Below are 22407 nucleotides of genomic sequence, written 5' to 3'. Positions count from 1 at the left end.
CTCCTTCTTTGCTGAAAAACTCAGATTTGAAACTTTGCTTCATCTATTCCAAGAAGGATAGGAGACATGAAACATGAAAAAGGCTGTGTCATACTATTTTGGGTTCCTGAAGAAAGAAAAGAGATGTGACAAATTGTTGGGAATGGATAGGAAGAAAGGCCAGAACTCAATTACAAGGGTGCTCCAGGTAGGAGAAGCCTAAGACTGGAGGAGAAGTGGATCTTCTGGACTCCAGGCAGACTGGTGACAGCTTAGGAGCAGAACATCAGACCAAGAATAAAATCAGGAGCAACAGAGCAACTCAAGATTACTGAATTCATCCAAAGGAGGAAGTAAATATCCCAAAAGGAAGATATGTATGGGACTAAGGAATAGATGTCTCAGGACAGAGATGTCTGAAAAGCGGAGATTCTTCACCTTACTGTCTGAACTTTATTTTTACATTCAGTATGGGCAAAAAATTCTGCCCTTCTAGATGTTACAAAGTTCTACAAAGATAGTTTAGGCTTTCAATGTAGCACAGCAATCACAAATTACAACAATATTTGTTATACATTTAAATATTTCAAGGAAAATCATGGAATGTAGTCTGTCAAGGATAATTATTATTCATTTTGCAAACGCAGAACAGTTTTTCCAGTTCAAAGTCACAAAGCAGATAGCAGAGATCATTGTAAACTGAACAAACAAGAGTGTGGGGGGGAATGTGGCTTCCCAAATAACAAGGATTTAAGAATTCTATTCTATTTCTAAAGCCCCTCCAAAGAGGCTGGGATAGCTTTTCTCCATTTGACAGCAACAGCCATACACAAGAACAAGGCTTCAGAAATACCTGATTTTAGACTGATACGTGAAAAATTAGCATCAAACAAAAAAATATTTAAAAATTTTTAAAGATTGCAAATTAAAATAATACATTTTATGTTTTACAAACATTTCAGTTTTGGTAAAACCAGAGTGATGTCAGTATCTTACACCTGGATGGCAGGGAGTGGCTTTTACCTCATTGCTGGGGAACTATTACAATCTGACAGGGGCAGATAGAGTTTTGTCACATAACTGAAAGCACCATGGCAGGTTCTGGGATGCTCATTTAGAATACAAGGAAGATCCATTCAAAACCCATCTCATAGGACAGTGCCTCAACTTTTGTGCTATGCAGGAATCTGAAGGAATTTTTGCAGGGGTTAAACAAGTAGGGTTTTTTGACCAAGCCTCCTTCCTGTACTATCAATATAAGCATGTGGTGTGAATAGTAGCTAGTAACATTACAGAGATCAGGAACTTGGGGATTGTAAGTGTGACGAATATCTGCTTAATGTTTAATCTGTGTTATGACTAATTTCAAAAAGGGTTCAGGTTGGACTAATTAAACAAGAACTGGTGTAAATACCCTTTAATTATGCAAGTTATTTGACCCTTGACTGAGCTGTGAATGCATAAAGACATTCCCATGTAGCCTTGTTTTGAGGTACAAGGAAAATTACACAGATCATTAAAATTGTACAGGTATCACATGAGAATGGCAAAGGTGGCTGTAGAATGCAAATGGCAATTGTCACCTGGAGAAGTATTTCACTTGGAATCAGTCATGTAAAGTATATGATTAACTCTGAAAGTTGATATGAGGCACAATAAAAAGAAGAGCAATACCTCAAACAGAAGAGAGTTTCTCCCTAGGTCTCTGCCTCACTGTAGATTTAGAATTTGGGACATTAATCAGAACATCAGGATTTTCTTTGGGTTTCCTGTACAATTAGTCTAACAAGTAGGATCTGATGCATAAAAGGGGAAACTATCTTAAGTTCACTTCCCTTCATTTAAAAAGGCTCAATAAGAAGTACCCCAAATCAGATAATAGTGAATTTTAACTGTGATGTGCCATAGAGATTATGAATATTCCAGATAACTATTTTAAGGTGGGCTAGGTGAAATAGTAAGAAGAAAGTGCTGTTCATCCTCATGAAATTGTGACTCTGTACTGAAAAATGTTTGGAACCAAAACTATACCTGTGTTTCAACATGTTTGGGGTTTTAAATAATTTGTATGACTATATCTATTAAGTTTAAAAAAATAGGGAGAAGGGGACTGACTGTCAGTAAAGCTATTGCTGTGATAAACCTCCAACTGGGAAAAAGGCTGGGTTTCACTTTCTCTACCTGCTTTTTTTACAAAAAAAGAAAATACTTATACAATAAGGAATTAAATTAAACTGCATAATTTACCAGCACACATGCATTTCATCATCTGGCTTACATACACTAGCTCTGAGTCAGAAATACTCACTGAAATGTGCTACTCTTGCAAGCACTACCTAACTTTGCTCTGCTATTAATCACTCGTGATGCAAGCACTCCCACCCATTTCTGAGAACAGTGTAGGCTGTCTGATAACTGGCAGGCTTCGAGCTGCCCTTATAAAGTTGTTCCACTTGTGCATACTTCCTCATTCTGCTAGTTTGTCAGTGAAGATGAAGCTCCTCATTTACATAGTCTTGCTGAAGTCAACTCTCCTTGCTTTGACAAATGTTTTTGCAGTTATTTTAGAAGAAGAAGAGAATGCTAAAGAAGCAAAACTTACTGAAACTTGTCCCATAAAGCTCAAAGCTAATCGGAAATGTGATGAAGGAGAGGATTGTCCTTATCAGATAAATTTGCCTCCGATGACCATCCAGATACCCAAAGAATTCAAACTGCTTGAGAAGACTCTCAAAGAAGTACAGACCCTTAAAGAATCAGTAAACAAGCTGAAAAAATGCTGCCAAGATTGCAAGCTGCAAGCAGATGACAACCAGGAAAGAGACAGAAGTAATGAATTCCTGCTACCCAACACTGCAGAAAACAGCGAAAGCCAAGATAACAGAGTACAGGAACTGCAAAGCAAAGTTAACAGAATGGCAACAAGCTTAAAAAATGCAAAGAGCCAGATTCAGACACTGCAGGGTCGTTTAGAGAAGCTGAGCCTCATAAACATGAACAATGTGGAACATTATGTTGACAGCAAAGTTGCAAATTTGACATTTGCTGTGAATAACCTGGATAACAAGTGTTCTTCTAAGTGCCCAGCAATGCAAGCAAAACCTGGTATGTAATCTGTTAATTCTTACTGCTGTATAAGCTTTCAGTGTTTCACATTTCACTAGTGTTAGGTAAACAACTTAAAATATATTTTACCCAAATAGCTGTGTTATTAACTTCACAAGTATCTGCTCTTTAAGTGTGTATTTATACTCCTGTAAAATATTTCAGCAGCCACTAGAGGGTTACTGAGAGCTGCAGGTGTTCAGTCCCTCCTAGAGCTGGACTTCATTTAGGGATTGGAAACATGAAATTTTAAAAGACAAATTTGTTTGCAATTTAATAAATAAACATGAAAAATTAACCTTATTTTACACCATATTACCCTTCATTAGAAACATGAAGCATCAGTGACCAACACATTTTCTCCTTGGATGCAAAGGGTTAAATTTTCTCTAGGTGTGCCTTAGAAAACTGCCTTTTATTTTTTCTCACTACAAACCTGCAGATACTCTGAAAAGGGGTGCCAGGTATCAAGTGTATCTAGCAAAATGCATCATTTTTAATGGATAATAATTTTCTTTTCATCACAGCAAACACCTGAAAGGCTCAGCTAAAAAAGGCTTACTAACAGCACTTCTCGACTAGGTAACATATGTACCATCATTTTAACACTAAACTCTGTGCATTAATTTAATATATAAGGATCATAAAAGAGAAAACAGGTGTTAGCACTGAAAAAATCCACTTTTTTCTTTTGCCATTTAATTATCCTAACAAAGGAATAGAACCAATGCTCTCTTTCTCATGTTTGATGTTATTAAGTCAAGATTGAGGGGTTTTCTTAAAGTCATAAAGTTTTTATATTACATTTAGGAATCCTTGAAAACAAGAAATGCTCCATAGATTGTCAGTGTATTCTACCACTTCGATATCAAACATAAGAAGATAAAGCTCTTGAGAGACAAAACAGAGAAAGAGGAGGGTGCATTACAATCTTTAAGTCTCTTGCTTAGCATTCAAGCTTAAAAAAAATTATATCTACACATATTGGAAATGGATAGATGTGTATGTACAGCTGAAATTCCTGAAAGTGTTCTTCTTTGAAAAGAGGAAATAAGTAGTAATAATAAAGGTAATGCTCTTACTATATTAGTAATCAGATAAAAATCGCTACAAATAAATTATGTTCAGATACCAAACATTCACAAAAATAATGAGTAATTTTTGTTACATTAATAATGAATAATAAATCACATTCAAATACAGTACTCAGATAAAATAACAGACTAAATTAGTTTTTGATATACCTCACATTTACTGAATTGCTGGATAGTGTTCGGGGCACATGATTATGTAGATATTCCTTATATTTTTCAACAAGACACTAAAAACATTTGCAGCAGCAACATATTCATTATGAAAGCTGGCAAGGAAAACAGCTACAACTTTTTCCTATTCAGGAGCCATTCCTGCATCCACTGTAAGTAATAGTAAAACTTTATTTAAATAGGAGTTGAATTGCATTATAGAAGTATTTTATCTAAAATGTATATTCTCTGTTAACTGCTCTGAAATTTAGTCTACCAAAGATTTTGCACAAAGTTCAGTGAAATAAATGAGAATTTATTGTGGATTTAGATTAGGCTTTAAAGCCCTTGACTCCTATACTTTGTGGTTTCATAAATGTCCAGTTTTCTGGCAAACAAGAGGTCCTGAGTCTTGCTCCCTGCTGCAGCCTGAGATGACTTCTCCCTTTCAAGAAGTAACTTGTTCAAATTTTCTAGGAAAAAATTACAACAGAATCTGAACATGAAAACACCCATACATTCAAATCTGCAATAGGAATGAACACTATGGTTTTGACTCTTAACTGAACTTCTGAGAGCTCTCCATATCGCTTAAGAACACGGAATCCTAATACCATGCTGTTGAACAGAATTAAATTAATGGATGACATTGTGGATCAAAAATGGATTTTCACTCTGGGGAAAAAACCTGGGGTATTTTTCTTCTGCATAAAACACATCACCCATTGGTGGGGAAAAGGAACCGTTAGCAGTGAATGCTAACATTGTTCTTTTCTGTAAAGCCAGCAATGCCACGTACACAGGAAAGCACCATCACCTTCATCTTTCTAGGACTCACACAATTACAACAGATGTAACAATTTTATTACTTTTTTCCTGCTTCCTAAAGTACAGTCAACATTAACACACAAAGCATTCCTGATGACGTTATGTTCTCTATCAAATGATGTTTACTTAACAATAGCCAGGTTAACATCATTCCCACATGGACAAAGCTCTTTCTCTGACATACTGCCAGATGGAGCTGTAGATTTGAGGCAGATTGTGAAGCTATCCATTTAAATACAAAAGGCAGCAAGTGTGTAAAGACAAAGCATTAGAAATATGGACGGAAGAAATCAGGTTGAATTTACATGAGATAAAAGGATAGAGTAGAGAAAGGGACAAAAGGAAAGCAAATAATCAAAACACCCTTATATTAGGCATTTTGCTTAAAAAAAGTAGTTTAGCTGGGTTTTTTTAGTCAACTATCTGATGCAGAGATCCTAGGTGACATCTGTTATACAGTAAATCTGATGGAAAAGATATTTTTCCCTAGAACTGAAATTGTTGCAACACTATTTGTGATGCAAAAGCCTCTCTAATGCAAGTTCTGTACGCCATATCAGTCTGGGTAAAAATTTGTTATATTTTCAAATTGAAATTATGTTCATTCTAACACTACTTGTTCTTTCACCAGTTATACAAATAATGCAGAGAGACTGTGCTGACCATTACACAGCAGGGAGAAGGAGTAATGGAATCTACAGGATTAGCCCTGATCCCAGAAATGGGAGCTTTGAAGTTTACTGTGACATGCAAACACAGGGAGGCGGCTGGACAGTGCTGCAGCGGCGTCAGGATGGCAGCACTAACTTCAACAGAACCTGGAGTGACTACAAACATGGCTTTGGAAACCTCAGCAGGGAGTTCTGGCTAGGCAATGACAAAATTCACCTCCTGACAAGGAGCCAGGAAATGCAACTGAGGATTGATCTGGAAGATTTCAATGGGATCAGAGAATATGCCAAATACGAGCACTTCTACGTGGCCAACGAGTACCTCAAGTACCGCCTGAGCGTGCACGGCTACAGCGGCACCGCCGGAGACGCCCTCCACTACAGCAGGCACTACAACCACGACCAAAAGTTCTTCACAACCCCGGACAGGGACAACGACAGGTATCCCTCAGGAAACTGTGGTGCCTACTACAGCTCTGGCTGGTGGTTTGATGCCTGCTTGTCAGCCAATCTCAACGGCAAGTACTACCACAAGAAGTACAAAGGCGTTCGCAATGGCATTTTCTGGGGCACGTGGCATGGTATTTCTGATGATACTCCCACTGGATATAGGCAACCCTTGAAATCAGTAAAGATCATGATCAGACCCAAAAGTTTTGTGCAGTAATTCTACACATTCCTCTTAACTAGTTTCCATTGGATTGCACTCAAAATTGTACTTACTCAGTATTATACTCAGAAATCAAGTATTCAGTTATGTTTGGCAAAAGATTGTTCTAGACAAAACAACATACTTCCACATAATCTTTTTAGAGATGGTTTGACCCATATAATGCATTAAAAACCAGCATTAAAATATCTGATAGTTATTGCTAAAACTTAACACCAGTTAGGTCTTGGTTTTGTTATGCAAATATTCTAAACATTGCTTTTGGTGCTTTTACTGACTGTGATATACCACATTTTATGATTTAAAACTTTTATATTGTCTTCCACAAGTTGTCTGAATGATTACCTACATTTTAACCTGAAAATAATTCAGAGATGTAACTAATATAAATTTGTCAACCCTTTGTAAAAAACCTAGTTTCTGTAAAACAGTCTTTTTCCATCATCTATCCTTCATAACTTCAAAGGTATACCACAGCAACATCAATATAAATTAGGAAAAGTACTAAAAATTATTATTTTTAAAGAACTAGAAAACAAAGGGCCACATAGCTTGCCCAAAGTCACAAAAAAATGCTTTGAAGAAAACAAAAAAACGAAGATGGTTCCTCAAATTTCATCTCTTTATCAAAGGTTTATCAAAGTTGGTAGAAGAATTGAATAAAAGCAGAGGAAATAATTATAAAATCATAGAATCATTTAGTTTGGAAAAGACCTTTAAGATCAAGTCCAACTGTTAACACAGAACTGCCAAGTCCACACTAAGCCATGTCCCTAGGTGTCACATCTACACCTGGAGAGAGTATGCACTGAACAACAACATTCTTGCTCGTTTTGGTTCCTCCATTCAAGCTCAAGGTCCTATTTGTCATTTGTGGGAGAAAGGAGCCATTATGTGGCTTATTGCACATTTATGCAGGCAGGTAGACAGGAGGAAGGAAGACACATCAATAAGAATCCATATTCTTTGCATTAATGCCTCTAAATACAAAGAGTTTCCAGTGCCATTTCGCTTTCTCCTGAATCCTTTAGGTAAGTCAAATGTTACAAGATGCTCTTGTAGAGACTCAAGCTCTCATTCAAATAATTCTCAATCTACATATCATTAGATTCTAATGAAACTAAGAATTATAAACATATTGTAACTTAAGAAAAGACTGTTCTCCCCTTTTTTAGACTACACATTTTGTAGCCACAGAAACATAAAAACATACTGTCAGTTCTAAGCAAAAAAGAATATATGATCAAAGTTTTTATTCTAAAATATAAAAAATAAAAATATGAAATTGTCAAATAGTGCAGGAATTTCAATTTAGAGATACTGCTATTAAATATCACATTGTAGATAGTGAGCACAAGTTTGACTGCACATATTTATACCATGTCTCTATAAAGATAGTGACCAACATTGAGTGGAGGTGCCACTTATCTTAGCAAAGAGGCTATTCTACTATCTTGCTTACACCAATCCTGAGATGCAGAAAAACTACACTAAAACTCTATACCTTTAGCAGCCAAGTGTGGTCATTGTTGGCATAGCTTTTTAGATTAAAAGAGACATGAAAAAAAAGAATAGAAGTATACATCTGACCTAATACTTTATAAATATTATATCTACCTTTTTTTAAAGATTACAACAAAATTATTATGGCTATAAGTAATGAAAATGAAGAACACTGGCAATAGCTAAATTGTAAAATATTAATATATATTTTAAAGAAGTAAATAGTTTGAAGGATAGTTCAAATGTAATTTGGTTTATTATATTTCAATTTTAAAGAGCAATGAAAAGTTTTAACTGCAAGATGTATCATCTTTGCTTGAGAATATGTTTTGAAGCTATAGAATATTTATTTTGGGATAAAAAATAGTTGTCTAAACAAAAAAAAAGCAATTGAAGATGTGTCAGTTAGAAGAGTAAATATCTAATTGCATATGATTACATTTAATCATTTTGCATGAAATGCACAATTTGTTCCTATTCATTATATGATGACTAGCTAAGTGCAACCTATGGTATCTACAAGATTCCACTTGAAAATGTCTTTTTAATACTAAGTTGTAAGAAGAGAAACTGTCCTTTTAAAATCTTGTTTAAAGGAAACTTTGTAAAACACAAATGTTAACAGAATAAGCAAATGTGACTAAAATCACCTGCAAAAGCTTTCTCTCATGTCTTTAAAAACAAAAAGAAAAAGGAAGTGTAATGCTGTTACAGAAATCTGATTATGACCTGCCTGGAACTGTTGTAGCTGAATTTCTGTCAATATGCGCTAGTTTTACAAAGTGTAACTCCATCTCCTTGTTGCAAACATTATTTGTTTTTGCTTGGTGTAATAAAATAAGAATGTCCTACTGTTAAAGCTGTACTACTGTCATGGATGTACATAAGGACTATTAAAAATTTCTCATAAACAATTTTATTGATATTCTGTAAAAATTGAAGCAGTAAGAAAACACCAATAACCAACACAGATGACCATGTGACATGCCAAGAGAGTACTTGCTAGTAACAACAGTTCCTTAGAGATCTGTTTTATGAACCTTCAGCTACCAGACAATACCAAGGGCTGAAATCTCAGATTTTTTTGTAACTATTCATAATTTGGAAGAGGAAAAAGTAATTGCCCAATGAAGAGTTTACACCACCTCTATCTTTAACATGAAACAGGAGAAGCAAACCAAGGTTTTGACCTTTCAGATCACATACAAGAATCAGCAAAGCATGTGAACACAAATACAAATACATACCCCAAATTAAATCATGCAGTCTTTCATACAAAATAAAAACCCTTGATCTCTGCCTAAGGCTTAATAATTCAAAACATACCTTTCAGTCTATGGAAAACATCTATATAACACTGATTAGCATATGAAGACACTTGTGGTTTTAATCCTGATAATATTTAAATAGCAAATTTTAGTGGAAAAAATTACTAACAGCGGGTTTGCTAGCTGAATTCCTATGGCTTGTTTCCAAAATATAAAGGCACAAGCCCATCCGTTCAGCGTGATCAGCCAAGCAGACTGTAATGTCTTGGCTTCCTACACATTGCTTAAACAAAACCAAACCAAACCTTAAAAAAAAACCCCCAAACAAACCAGAGAAGAAATTCAAAGAAGGTTTGAAAGCACTGGTGCTTTTTCCTTCCCTTTTAATGCAAATACCTGTTTCCTTAACTGTGTTTATTGGGAAAGACTGCAGTCAAACTTGGAGTGAGTTGAGAACAATATGTAGCTTGACAAATTGGTGGGGAAAAAAATTTGCTTTTAAGTGTTTATTTGGAAAAGAACTTAAGAAGGTGGTCAATCCCTATCCAGACTCCTGTTGAAAAATTAAATCAAAATCAAACAAAAGTGCCAAATTTACCTAGCTTCTATGATTTACATGCCATGGAAAAATCAAAGCAGGAAGAATGCAACTTGAATTTTCACAGAGGGAAAAAAAAAAAGAAGATAACATAATTAAATACTGGCCCAAAAAGAAAGGGGATTTGAATATATTAAAATATTTTTAGATTTTCTGTGTTCTTTTTCTTTCAGGAAATATAGGTAAAAATGGTACACATAGGCCTGAAGACATTGACATAAGTTTTAAAGAAAAATGACTGAGCAATACCATCTATAGGGCCCTGCTAGATGCAAACATTTCCTATACTAAATTGATCTCTTTTGTTCACTGCTTTAAACTTTTATGGAGTTATAGTTCTTCTGCCAGAAGTTAATTTGGCTGTCACACTCAATAGTAACCAGAAACAGAGAACAAAATTTTAAGATGGTATGTCAAGTCCAACCTTCACACAAGTCATGAGAACATGGAAATTATGAAAGCAATGCTATTTTCTAAGTCCTCATTCATCAGCTTTTTCTTACCTTAATTAAAGGAGTAATCCATTTGGAAAATAATAATAGGAAAAAAGAACCCAAGTTACCTGGTTATGTTTATATAATCAAGACAAACTGGAAGCTTAATTAAGACTACATTTCAGCAGGAGTAGTATGCCATCATTTAAAATTACACCGTACAAAATAATAGTTGGCTTTACACACTTTTAAGCAATTACATGGAGTGAATGATTTTTATGGAAAAGCAGGATGCACTTTGAGAAACAGAAATCCTCATGCCTTTCTTCAGACAGAGTACAAGCCTCTCCACCTCACTCTGCAGTTTAACCTCCATATGCTAGATCCAAATACAAGGATTCTTTCTCATGCAGACATTTAAGGCTCTGTTCATTCAGGAGTATTTGGACACAGGTGCTTGGAATAAGTAAATCAGGAATCTCCTTTTTAACCCTTAAAGCAACCTCGTGTGTGTAACAGATGATTCTCCACCAATGAAGTTTCTATACTGAATGTACGATTGGTCACATTGCTCTGGCTTCCTCATCACATGGTTGTGCTGACATAAAATCCCAGGTAGACCCAGGTTTAGTGCAAATTTGTCTTGTCTCAAATACACATTTTAGGTGAGAAAACAGGAAGAGATAGCTTTGGAAAACAATATAGCAATATAGTTGTCAAGTTTCACGAGTATCAGAAACAGCTGAGAAAAGGCCAAAATGCAAGAAGATGTTACAGTTAAAGGTTATTCCTTCCCACAGTCTCACACTACAGAGCTCCAGTTCCTCTGTATGGTATGAAATATGCACACTTGACTTTATAACAGCATAAAAAACCAAGACATCATAAATAGTTTCAAACAGGCTTTTCAGAAATGAACAGAAATACCATCTGCTTTGTGATAGTTCAAACACACCCAACCACTTCCAGGCTTTGTTTCCTCTCAGTATCACCTGCTATTGGTAAGAAAAACCTCTCTGTAGAATGAGCAGGTCATACCAGCTCTGTTCCCACTCCTGCTGTTTGAAAGCACTTGTAAATCCACTCAATTCCTCTACAGCTCTTTTAGGAACAGTCAACTCTCCTGTTGCAACAACGATTTGCTTTAACATCCACAATACAAATTATTTCCTACTTGCTGGAAGCTGTTGCAAAAAACCATACTCCAGCTTACAGAAACATAATCAGCCCTAGCTGACTTCCCAAAAGGTTTATTTAATTAGCAGTCAGATTCCTGTGCATGGAGGTGGAGACAACATCTGTCTCAGCTGTCTGTGCCAACATATTTATATGATTTTTTGTTGGGCCAGGAGCCTTTGGAGCTTGTCATGTGAAGTGTGCCAGGATCAGCTTAAGTTTAAAAATGTTGTTTGCTTTCAACGTAATCTGTGTCAAGACTTTTATATCTTTAATAGAGCACATACATATTTGGTGAGTACTAAAACAAATTATGCACTGCTATAGTTACCATGCAAAAATATAGTGATAATCACACTTTATAACAGCAGAAAGCACATTACAGAATGTGTACAGGGACAGAAATTAAAACGGTGATTATGTAAAAAAAAAAAGTTCTATCTTTTAGGTACCTTTTCCAGGGAAATTTTCATTTAAAGATAAAGAAACTTTTTATTTAAAGGAAACTTGTTTACACTCACCATTTAACCTAAGTTAGGAGATAATTAAAAGCCAGTTTGTTACCAAAAGAAATTGGAAACAACTCTAATTTCTAGAAGGGCATTGTTAGATGTGTCTATGTCGCTGAAGAATTATATGAAATATTGATTCTTGGTATTTATATTTGAAAGTTGTAGCCAACCTTTATGTGACTTTCTCTTCTTTCCTGCAGCACAGATGAGAAAAAGGGGAAAAATGTGAAGCACCTTTCTCCCCTCAAACAACATTCAAACACACACATCATTCTTTGACATTAAAGCTCTTACAGATAGCAGATAGACATGAATCAGCATCAGATAATCAGAAACAAAATTTGCTTGAGAATTCTTTGTCATACAGTTAATTTCTTGAGATTTTGATTGAGATTTTGCTCGGTGTTTCCACTAGAACTGAGATTTTGGCTAGCATTTCTATTAGCAGTTCAACCGCTTTTGGCAGTCGGGAGTTTGAGCTTCAAAACAGTAATGAAAAATATTCATGAAAGGTTCTTTCTGCTTCTTGGTGGCAATAGGACACTTGGACATCAGAGATGAAGAAATGTAGCATAATAGTGACAATTTCCACCAAAAAAAGCCACACAAATGAAAGATTTGGTGCTGGTATCAGATAAGGGACACTGATCCTTTTATAGGATATCCAGTGCAGCAGTTTACAATAGACCAGTCAGGAAAATCTCCCAAAGAAGTTTATTCTTCTGCATGTTTAGATTTAGCAAATAAACGGATGATGTATGTTAGCAGGAAGGGATTATTGTGGTACCTTCCAAACAAGGTGCCACTCACAGGATCTGGAGAACAGCAAAGCACTTTTCATTCACAAGTGCACTATTCTGCAGAACAGGTAGCTGCTTAGTAATAAATCAAAACACTTGGTGAAAAGAAGTCATGATTAATTGGGTGGCTTTTTTTTAACTCTGTCAAGTTTTTAATATTTCTACCTAACCCACAAAGCTAAACAATGTTACTATTAGTGTCTTACTAAAAAGAAAGGAGAGATAGTGTACATGTTTTAATTCTTGCTCTTTGTATGTTTGAGTATCTGCTGCTTACATGAGAAAAACAAGACTGGCTTGATGGGAAGAGGGCATATATGTTTTTGAAGAAATCTTATAATAACAAAAGGTGTCCCTTCTGATAAGTACATGCTGTGCAGGCATAAAGGACCAGTCAGTGAAACTGAGATACTATGATACAACTCTTCTTCTGTGGAAAAATCCTGAAAGCCATCCCAAGTAGTTGAAGCCAGCATCAATGCAAGAAACCTCTGTGGTGACCAAAGCCATATATTTATCCCTGAATTATGTATAAAGTTCAGCAAAAGAAAACAAATACGTCAGTGGAAGAAAAGAAATGTGAATAAGTGATGAAAAGCCAAACTCACAAGTAAAGTACAAGTGCAAACTGTTAAAAATTGTGGTAAAATAAATGAGTCATAGTTCTCTTCTAGAAATCGACCAAATGACCAGAAGACCTCATTTATGAAATATTATGCAAATTTCTTACTTTATTTTTCCACTGCATGTTTTTTCCTGAGTTGGGAACAACTCTAAATACTAAGTTTTTCCTGTATTTGCCATTAATGGCTTACAGTGTTATCAGTGTTAAACAAGTTAGCTTTAAATTTGATATGCAGAATAACCTCTTTGGAAAGATTTTTTGAGGAAAAAAAATCAGGCAAATAATCTAATAATCTTCTAGATTAAGTCTAGAAAAATTAGTTTTCACCTTGATTAAAAATAAGGAAAACAAAGCAAAAATGCAGAATACAGTTTAGAAGGGGCATGGGGGCACTTTTGCTGCTGCCTTGGATTGAGAATAAAGGGGGTTTGTGCGGCAACAATACTGGAAGCTGTGGGCTCCCCATACACTGGCACTGGACTGAAAACAGCAGCTTCAAACTATGTCCAGTATGATCTAATAGCAGGATAGGAAAGGTCCAGTCCTATTTTCCCCTTCATTACAAATCCTTGCCATGTCCTTTCTCCTGACCTTAGATTGTAGGCAGAGAGTGAGAGCCAGGGTAGCAAACTGATCTGACAGATCCAAGATGGAAAGAGTCCAAGGTAAAGCAACTTTAGGTAAGAACTTCAAGAAAACTGTGAAGTATGAACAAAGCCTGATAAGGATACAAGATAGAGATATACATTTTTATTATAAAAAGGGCAGAAATTGGCAGGTCTCCCTTTTTAATGTGGGAAAGACAAGAAGAAAGCTTCATTATTTACTACAAAGGAAATTAACCTGGGATATAGGGAAAACTTTATAAAACCCTGGCAATGATGACATGCTGGAAAAGGATATACAAAGAGCTACCTCCAGCAATTAAAGAGTTAAGAACAAATTAGACAAATATCTGCAGAGAATCTACTTCAGTGGCAAATTTGGATTAGATTTTCTCTTAATAAGTCTTCTGGCCTTACATATATAAGGATTCCATTTGATATAAATATTTTATATTTAAAATTTTTATATACTTCTAGTATTTCAAAAGACTCCTTAACATAAAAAAATCACAAAAGAAACTGAGCTCCAAAAGGTTTCTTCTATCACCATCATCATATCATAGTGCCTTAGGAGCCACTTACCTGTGATTTTTCCTGCAGCTATGGAGCCTTTTAAAAAATCATGATGCAATTACCTCTACAGATAGAATACTACAAGACCAAAACCAAGATCTCTGTATTCTCATTTCCCTTAAGGCCATGATCGCTGTAAAAAATAACATGATTCTCTATGAAGCACAGCATCCCCAGCAAGAATATGACACTGCTTCACAAAATTTTCTTATCACTTAGAAAAAAGTCAAAGAAATGAGGACAATATAGATAGTCTGTGGTAACAACCTTCAATTATTAACAGCAAAAGATACACCTCAAAATAAATTACTGCTAGAGATAGAGAAATCTGGGGCATGTGGTACCTCATCTAAACACTGAAATGCAGGACTTGTTGTTAGGTCAGTGGGTGCCTGCTCCTCCTCTGCTGTCAGGCCAGTGTGTCCCTCCTCTTCCTCTGCTGTTAGGTCAGTGGGTCCCTGCTCCTCCTGTGCTGTCAGGCCGGTGGGTCCCTCCTGCTCCTCCTCTGCCTTCAGGCCAGTGGGTCCCTCCTGCTCCTCCTCGCTAGGAGCTGCAGCAGCCACCTCACCGGTAGGTGACTCATTCTCAGTCGCCAGCTCTGGGTCAGCGGCACTTCCTTCATCAGCCTGACTCATTGCTTAAAGGTCTAGAAAGTAACAAAAACACCAATACAGTTCATTAGATCCAGGATGTATCTGATTGTGAAAGATAAATGTGTAGTGTAAAAACCACTACATAACCATGTCAGACCCACATTCAAACCATAGAAGTCACAATGAGAGCAGATTAGATAACTACACTTACAACTTCAGTGCAGCCTCTTGCATGAAGTCTTTTATATCATTCTATCATACTCTTGAGTATTTTTAAAATATCCTGAAGAAAGCTCTTATTCCAGTTAGGTAACACAGTCTTTTAATAAATGCACAGACAGAGAAATTAAAGAAGGTTGGAACAAGCAGAATTGTTGGAAAACATAATTTTGCTATATTTACATTATAGAAAAATCCCATATTAATATCTGTCATATAGGAATAGAAATCTCTAAGATACCTCCATTAGAAACAGTTAGATAAGGACCTTCAGTACTTACTTCTCAGCAAGATTGGACTTAATGCCATAAAGTTTCTATAATTCCACTTTGTGTTTACTATCTTGGTCCAGCACTTGAGAATTATGTTCCCAAGGTTCAGTCATCAGAACTCTTTGGGATGTGTGAAAATGCCAGGGTGGGTGAGGGAAATAGGAGGTGGAATACAAGGGGATACAATGCTCCTGGTACCCTGATAAATCAGCAATGTCCATCAGGTAGGTTTCATCATTACATCAAACATGAATTAATATCTGCAAAACCTATCTTCTGGCATAACAGCATGTTTTGTATGTCCAAAGAATTTTAAAATACCAACTTTTTACATGAAGAAACATGAAAGGTGACAAAAACATCACAAAAGAAAGATAAAGGAGACATGGGATGATCCACCAGAGGCAATAAACATCTTACAGAGGGATGAGAGGGGAAGAGGGACCTGTGAGGCACACGGAAACCTTGCCATGACATAGTGAGATAGGGGAGGCATGGAGCACTTGTAGAGCAAGGAACAGTTCCAAGTGGAGATGGAGGAGTTCAAGAATTCCTTCACAAGTTCACTGAAGTTGTTTTAGATGACAGGAAGGGACAGATCACTATCACAGTATTTTAGTGCAAAATTTTGGGAGAAAGATAATTGACTTTTGCAAATGTTCACCTGACACCAGAAGGTCTTTCTACATTAGCTATTATGAAGATGATATTGTATTCTGCTATGGAACCACATCACAATAAAACCCATATCAGCTGCCAAAGTTGCAGAATCCTCTTCAAATTAGGCAGTCTTGACATTATTTAGCATTTCACATAATATGTGGGAGACCTTCCTCTTTTTTTAAAAGAGTGCTCTCTTTTAATCTCACTATAAATCAAGGACAACCAAAATTAAAACTATAATAAAATTACAAAGAAATTTTGAGACTACTTCTATAATATACACCAGACCTTTTCAATGAAACAGATAGTGCAATTTGGCATTGCATAGCCAGAAAACTGACAGTTAAGAAAAATATAACTTTTTATAATTGTGGTGGGAAAATGGATACAAAAATGTTGGGTCATTTATGGTTACCTTTTGAAAAGTCACTTGTCTATAAAGTAGTGGAAGTTAAACTGGCAAGTTTATTACTTTCTTCAGTACTGTTTAGAATTCCTTCAGGAACATTTTGACTTTTAGAGAGCTTTCAGTGTCTGTATTTGCTTATGGAAAAAAAAGCAATTTCATGATCCCTCCTGGACGAGTCAAAACATTGTGAAATAACTGTAAACATCATAGAGGCCAAGAAATAAACTCTGAGTTACTGTAAATAAACATGTACACACATTTATAAATAGCAAGTGACTTTTCATCCCTAAACAGCTGCTGAATATTTTAGCATATGCATTTTGTGTTTATGGCTACTGTTACTTTATTTGTTCCTCTCAACTTAGAATTTAGACAGAGGGAAAAGCACTGTGGCAGAAACTCTTACTAGAACAATGCTAAAATGTGAGAGTTTCATTGGTGTAGGCATATTCATCAGTACTCGTATGTGAAACTTATGGTTGACATCAGTCAAAAATATTCCTCCTCCCAGAACAGCTGTACAAAAGAGTCCTCACCAGGACTCCAGTTTTCTGGGCAGGGAGAGAATTAAAAAAAAAAAATCTTCTGAATCTGAAAAGTTTATAGTGTTAAGTTAAGACACAACTATAGAAATCTGAGACAGAGAAAAAACATTAGAAAACCCTCAGCTAGTGTGACAAGCCCTTGTCTCCATGTGGTTTTAAGAGAGGGCAGACATAAACATGTAGGCTTATGGGGCATTAAATAAGTTTAGCAGTCTTCCATTACCTGCTACATTACTAAATAGATAAATCAGCTTATATAAAATTAGATCTATAAACCTCAAAAAGCAAAGTGGAAAGTTTGTGTCTTTGCAGTATCTGGTAAATAAAACATCTAATTGAAATAGGACTGAAAGTTGTCGTGATTCCTAACTTCATGGAATAGTCCAACAAGTAAGGATGTTTTCAAACTGTAGAACTGCAAACAATATCACAGCCTTGATCCAAGACACAGAATTGCAGAGAACAGGAATTACAAGGCTGTTTTAGAACCTGGGTCAAATCAGGCTGAGAACTGTCTTGTGAAACAGCTTCAGGGCAGCAATAATAATAATAATAATAATAGAAGTCTAAACTGAGATTCCCCAAACTAATTTCAGCTTCTTTACTTCTGTCTCTCTCTAGCAAACAGCAACGTTCATACACAAATCAGTACAGAATTCAGGTAGTCAACACTTAGCTGCACTAGTTATTTTCAGAGCAAGAGATGCAAAGAGCAGTAACATTTTATTCTGAGCACACAGAGATGCAGGTCCATGTATGAAGGTGAATCACATATCTCTGTGCTGTCAAATTATTGCAGGGGTTCCACGCTGCTGTCTCCCACCACAAAAGTTCCATACCTTCTTGGTGTTTCTCATGGTCAGCTCCTCAGAGCACTGACTCTTCCTTCTTCACAAAGCAGCCAACACACTGCAGCTCCCTTCTCACCCAGTCACCTCACTCTTTTATAGCATCTTCTTCTCATTGGGTACAGCTGTGCCTGTTAAAGTCAGGTCTGTTCCTAACCTTTGATAATTGACCCAGCTGCAATTCCTCAGGGGTAAGATTGCTTTCTACACTACCTTTATTTTCCTTATATTCTATCCCCCTACATCTCTGCACAATTCCAGCCTACAACTGGATGCCTGGGGAGGGAGAGAAGTACCCACCAGTCAGGGTGTGGTGATGCTTCTATGAACCCATGCCCTTTCTCCTTGAACTCACTCAAAACTTTCAATATTGGTAAAATCCAGGGGAATGGAGATTTTCATTTCACCTTGGTATGACATGGTGCTTCCTGTTGCATCTGGCTCCTTGATGTCACCTAGTTCTTTTACTGGATGAGTCACTGAATAATCACAACTTTTCTATGCCACTAGGTTTATTCCTAATGTTGAATCATCATTTAACAATCCTTTTTCTAGGCTGAAGCAGCCAATCCACCTGCTGTCACTGGCATGAAAGCCTTTCTCTGCCTTCCACTGTCCATATCCTTCTCCAAAACTTTTTCAGTTCTACCACATCCTCTTCAAAGAGAAGGGATGAGACCTACAGGTAATATTAATAAAAGGAGCACCATAGATTTATTCTATCACACAGTGATCCTCTTTCCATCCCTTAAAATGATTTTTAATGCTTTTTCCCTAATGTTAAAGTAGAAGACCTTTTGTTTTAACTGGACAGAGTCTGTGCTTCAGCATGAATGGACGTGAGTCTAAACAACAAAACCATGCCAACAATGCTAAACAATATTAAACAATACTTGAATCTAAAACTGCATCATGTACAATGGGACATTATCAAAGGCATGTGAATCAGAATGGATTGTTCGATTAGACTGCACAACCTCACCACTTTGGGGAAATGAGAGCACACCATAAACTGATAACAACTTCTACCTAAACTGCTCAACAATTTCCTTCATAAGTTCTGCTGTTTTCTCTTATTTTCAAGTCTGCTGTTTGGGATAGAACCACCCTGAGCCACACACAGACTTTATTTGCTGGAGTTCTTATTAGATATGGCTAAGATAAGGAGAATTTGAATGGTAAGATTTGTCACTTCCATTTCACATGGTTTCCATGAGGAACTAACTTTCCTCAGAAAATTTCTGGTAGCGTGACAAACAAGAAAATCCCTGAAATCCAAACCATTGTGTGCTTTGCAATGCTAAAGTACAGAGGAGGAAACAAACAAAACATAATTTGCCTACCTACTGAACTCTAGACCTTAAGAACTAAGAAGATTCAAGGAAGCAGTTCAGAAATGCACCACTAAAAAAACCCCAAAATACAAATACAGGTGGCCCTATTTTCCTAAGAAGTGAAGTTACATTAATTCTTCATTACAATTATAGCAAATGGGTAAAATTAATCCTGCCCAGGCAGACTAAGTTTATACCCTCTGGGTACCTGCAGCAGTTTGTGATTATTCTGTGATAAACACAAAAGTTAGAAAAATGTATTCCTTCTACAGCCTCCCCTGTAAATAATTCCTCTTTCCTTGAAATCTCTCTTTCACCTTAGCCTAAAAGTGCATCTGATAATAATTTGGCTTAAAATCTATTTTAAAACACTTTATAGAACTTCTGTAAGTTCTAGGTTTTTTTGATCTTTTGCACGAAATACTGAATATTCTTTGGCATACAACACCAATAAAATGGCAAATAAGGATTGTAATTCACTAAGAAATCATGCAGCTATCAAAAGTGGAGTTCTAATTATATCTTCACTTATAAATTTGATACAGTTTTATTTTCCTGCAAATGACAAGTCAAAAAATGAAAGAGGGAAACAAGTAAGTAAGTAAATAAATAAATATTCTTTCACCGTTGGAGTCTGCTATATGCTATACAGCTGATCCAAACAAAAGCATGAAAGCTAAACAGAATCAATATAGGGAAAAAAAATACAGATTACATAAGTAAAACATTAAACATATGAGGTCTCATATGTATGGAGAAAGAGCTTCTTCCTAGCAATTTTTAATCTTTTTGTATTTTGTGTTTTGTTCAGTATTTTTAATGAGAAAACCCAACAGCAACAATGAAATATAAACATAACTGAGGCTTAAACATCTTGGAATGATTTCTTGAACTAACTTCTCAACCATGCAAAGCCTGACAGCATTGAAGGTGATGCAGAGCCCAGTTCAGTGAGGATTGTGGGCGCTGATAAAGCTCCGCCTGCGTGAGGAGCACCAAATACCAAGCTCCTGGAGGAGAGGGGGGCTGTGGGAAAGCAGCACTGTGGTTTCAGAGGAGGGGGGAGTCCAGGATCAGGATCGGGAGCACTGACCCGGGCAGAAAGGGGATGAGCAGCGAGCTCCACCTCACCGGGGCCGGATTCCCCCGGAGCAGCCGGAGCACGGAGTTACCCGAGGTATTTGCTGAGCTGGCTGGCATCTAGCGGAGTTAGAGCACATTGCAACACACTTGGCACACATCTGCAACAGCTTTCCCCCTGACAAACAATCTGACATCCAAATTTGGTATTGGTCTCAAGGGTGAGAATTTTGCAGATTTTTTTCCCCCAAATCCACTATTTCTGAAGACTTGGGGAAAAAAACCAACAAACCCCAACCTTCCAGCCTCCATCATGTCCCAATATATTTTTGATACTTTTTTGGCTTTCTAGAATTCAATTTTTGTATACAAGACTATCATGAAACAGGCTAGCCCTCTTTGTGTTTAGCCTAATGATTTTTTTGAGACTGAGTAATGTAAACCAATGCAATAATTTAACACATGAATGTGAATCTTCATTAAACTTTTCACAGTGAAAATTACCAATGGACCAAAAAAATAGAGCCATTCTCTTTCCTCTTGGACACTGAGATGTCATTTCAGATTTATAACTAATCAAAGCCAGACAGTGACAGAAATAGAAATAGAGCTAAAGAGATGAAAAGTATTTGATGACTAAGTATCATGCTTGCATGGTTATTTATGAAAAGAAACACATGGAATGCAAAAGGGAGACAGGAATTAAGTAACAGGCCCAGATTTCGTTATTACTTGTGTTGCAATCTTGCTAAGACAATGCAGCTTTCTGTACATTTTTCTCTCTCATTACTGGCGGTAAACAACAACTATTACTAGAATTCAGCCCCTGACTGTACATCATCTATTGCCCACATGCCCCATCTCATTTTTTAAAAATTGTTATGTGATGAAAATGTGGGCTATGAAGTCCAGAAGAGTCTTTTAAACTCACTCAAGTGGTTCCCTACTTATTTGTAAACCCTGTAAGGACAATTGTCTTAAGGCTTATTTGTGGAGACCTCAGGAAAATATTTATTTGCTTGGCTTCAGAACTGCTACAAAGCAGTACAACACCTGACATATTGACCAAAACTTACTGACAGAGAGCGAGTCTGGTGCTTTGTGCTATCACTTCAAAAAAACCAACAACAAATAACTGTGTTTTTTCCAACACATCTGCCACACTGTTTCTATACCGGCTGGCCGGGGACATTTCAGCACAGGCAGGCCGGCTGTAGCTGAGGGGCACTGAGGGCCGGGCTGCCCGCGGCACCCCGGCTCCTCACGGCACGGGCCCGCCCGGGGGTCGCACTCCTGACCCTCAGGGACTCCTCAAACAAGGCTGTGGCGGCGCCGCTTGACTTACTTCCCGCCTCGACGTCGGAGCCGCTCCTTTGCCTCTCTTGACCCCGGCCCCCGCCCCGGTCCCGGTTCCCCCGGCTCCCTCCCGGCCGAGCGGCGTCCCCGTCACTATGGCGACCCACGCATCGCCTCCTGCCCGCCTCAGCCGCTCCCGCTTCTGATTGGCTGCAGCGTCCGCCCCGCCGCCCAATAACAGCAAGCTCTGGGCAATGCCCCGCCCTCCCCGCTCTCCGATAGGCCCGTGGGCATGGCTGTAGTTCCTTCCGCGCGCTGTAGAACTACGGCTCCCAGGAGGCTCCGCGGCCGAGCGACGGCCTGTTTACCGGCCGTGCCGGTGCCGCTCCCCGCGTGCAGCCCTGTCACGTGACCGGCCGGGGGTCACGGCCGCCCGCCGGGAGCGGCCTCGCCCCGCCCGGTTCGGTCCCGTCCGGTCCGGTCCCGTCAGGTCCGGTCCCGTCTGTGCCGGGCGCTCCTGCACGCGGCTCCCGGGCGCTCTCGCCCTGCCGGCGGCA

The 22407-nt window shown here is 37.6% G+C and overlaps 2 protein-coding genes across 2 annotated transcripts in view; one reads left to right on the top strand and one right to left on the bottom strand.

The window, feature by feature from the left end:
- Positions 1-15226, bottom strand: part of CCDC146 (coiled-coil domain containing 146) — a 57536-nt gene extending 42310 nt beyond the window's left edge. Inside the window, exons 1-2 of the mRNA XM_058022973.1 lie at positions 15160-15226; positions 14936-15021 (exon numbers count right to left, since the gene is read on the bottom strand). Coding sequence (XP_057878956.1) covers positions 14936-15021; positions 15160-15226 — 153 coding nt within the window. The remainder of the gene's footprint in view (positions 1-14935; positions 15022-15159) is intronic.
- FGL2 (fibrinogen like 2) lies at positions 2346-6494 on the top strand. The gene is made up of 2 exons (XM_058022976.1): positions 2346-3084; positions 5788-6494. Exons 1-2 carry the CDS (start codon positions 2346-2348, stop codon positions 6492-6494), a joined length of 1446 nt encoding a protein of 481 aa, XP_057878959.1.
- Positions 15227-22407: the final 7181 nt, after the last annotated feature.

This window comes from Melospiza georgiana, chromosome 4 (genome assembly GCF_028018845.1).
Source record: "Melospiza georgiana isolate bMelGeo1 chromosome 4, bMelGeo1.pri, whole genome shotgun sequence".
Lineage (NCBI taxonomy): Eukaryota > Metazoa > Chordata > Aves > Passeriformes > Passerellidae > Melospiza > Melospiza georgiana.
This window is presented reverse-complemented; position numbering and strand designations above follow the sequence as displayed.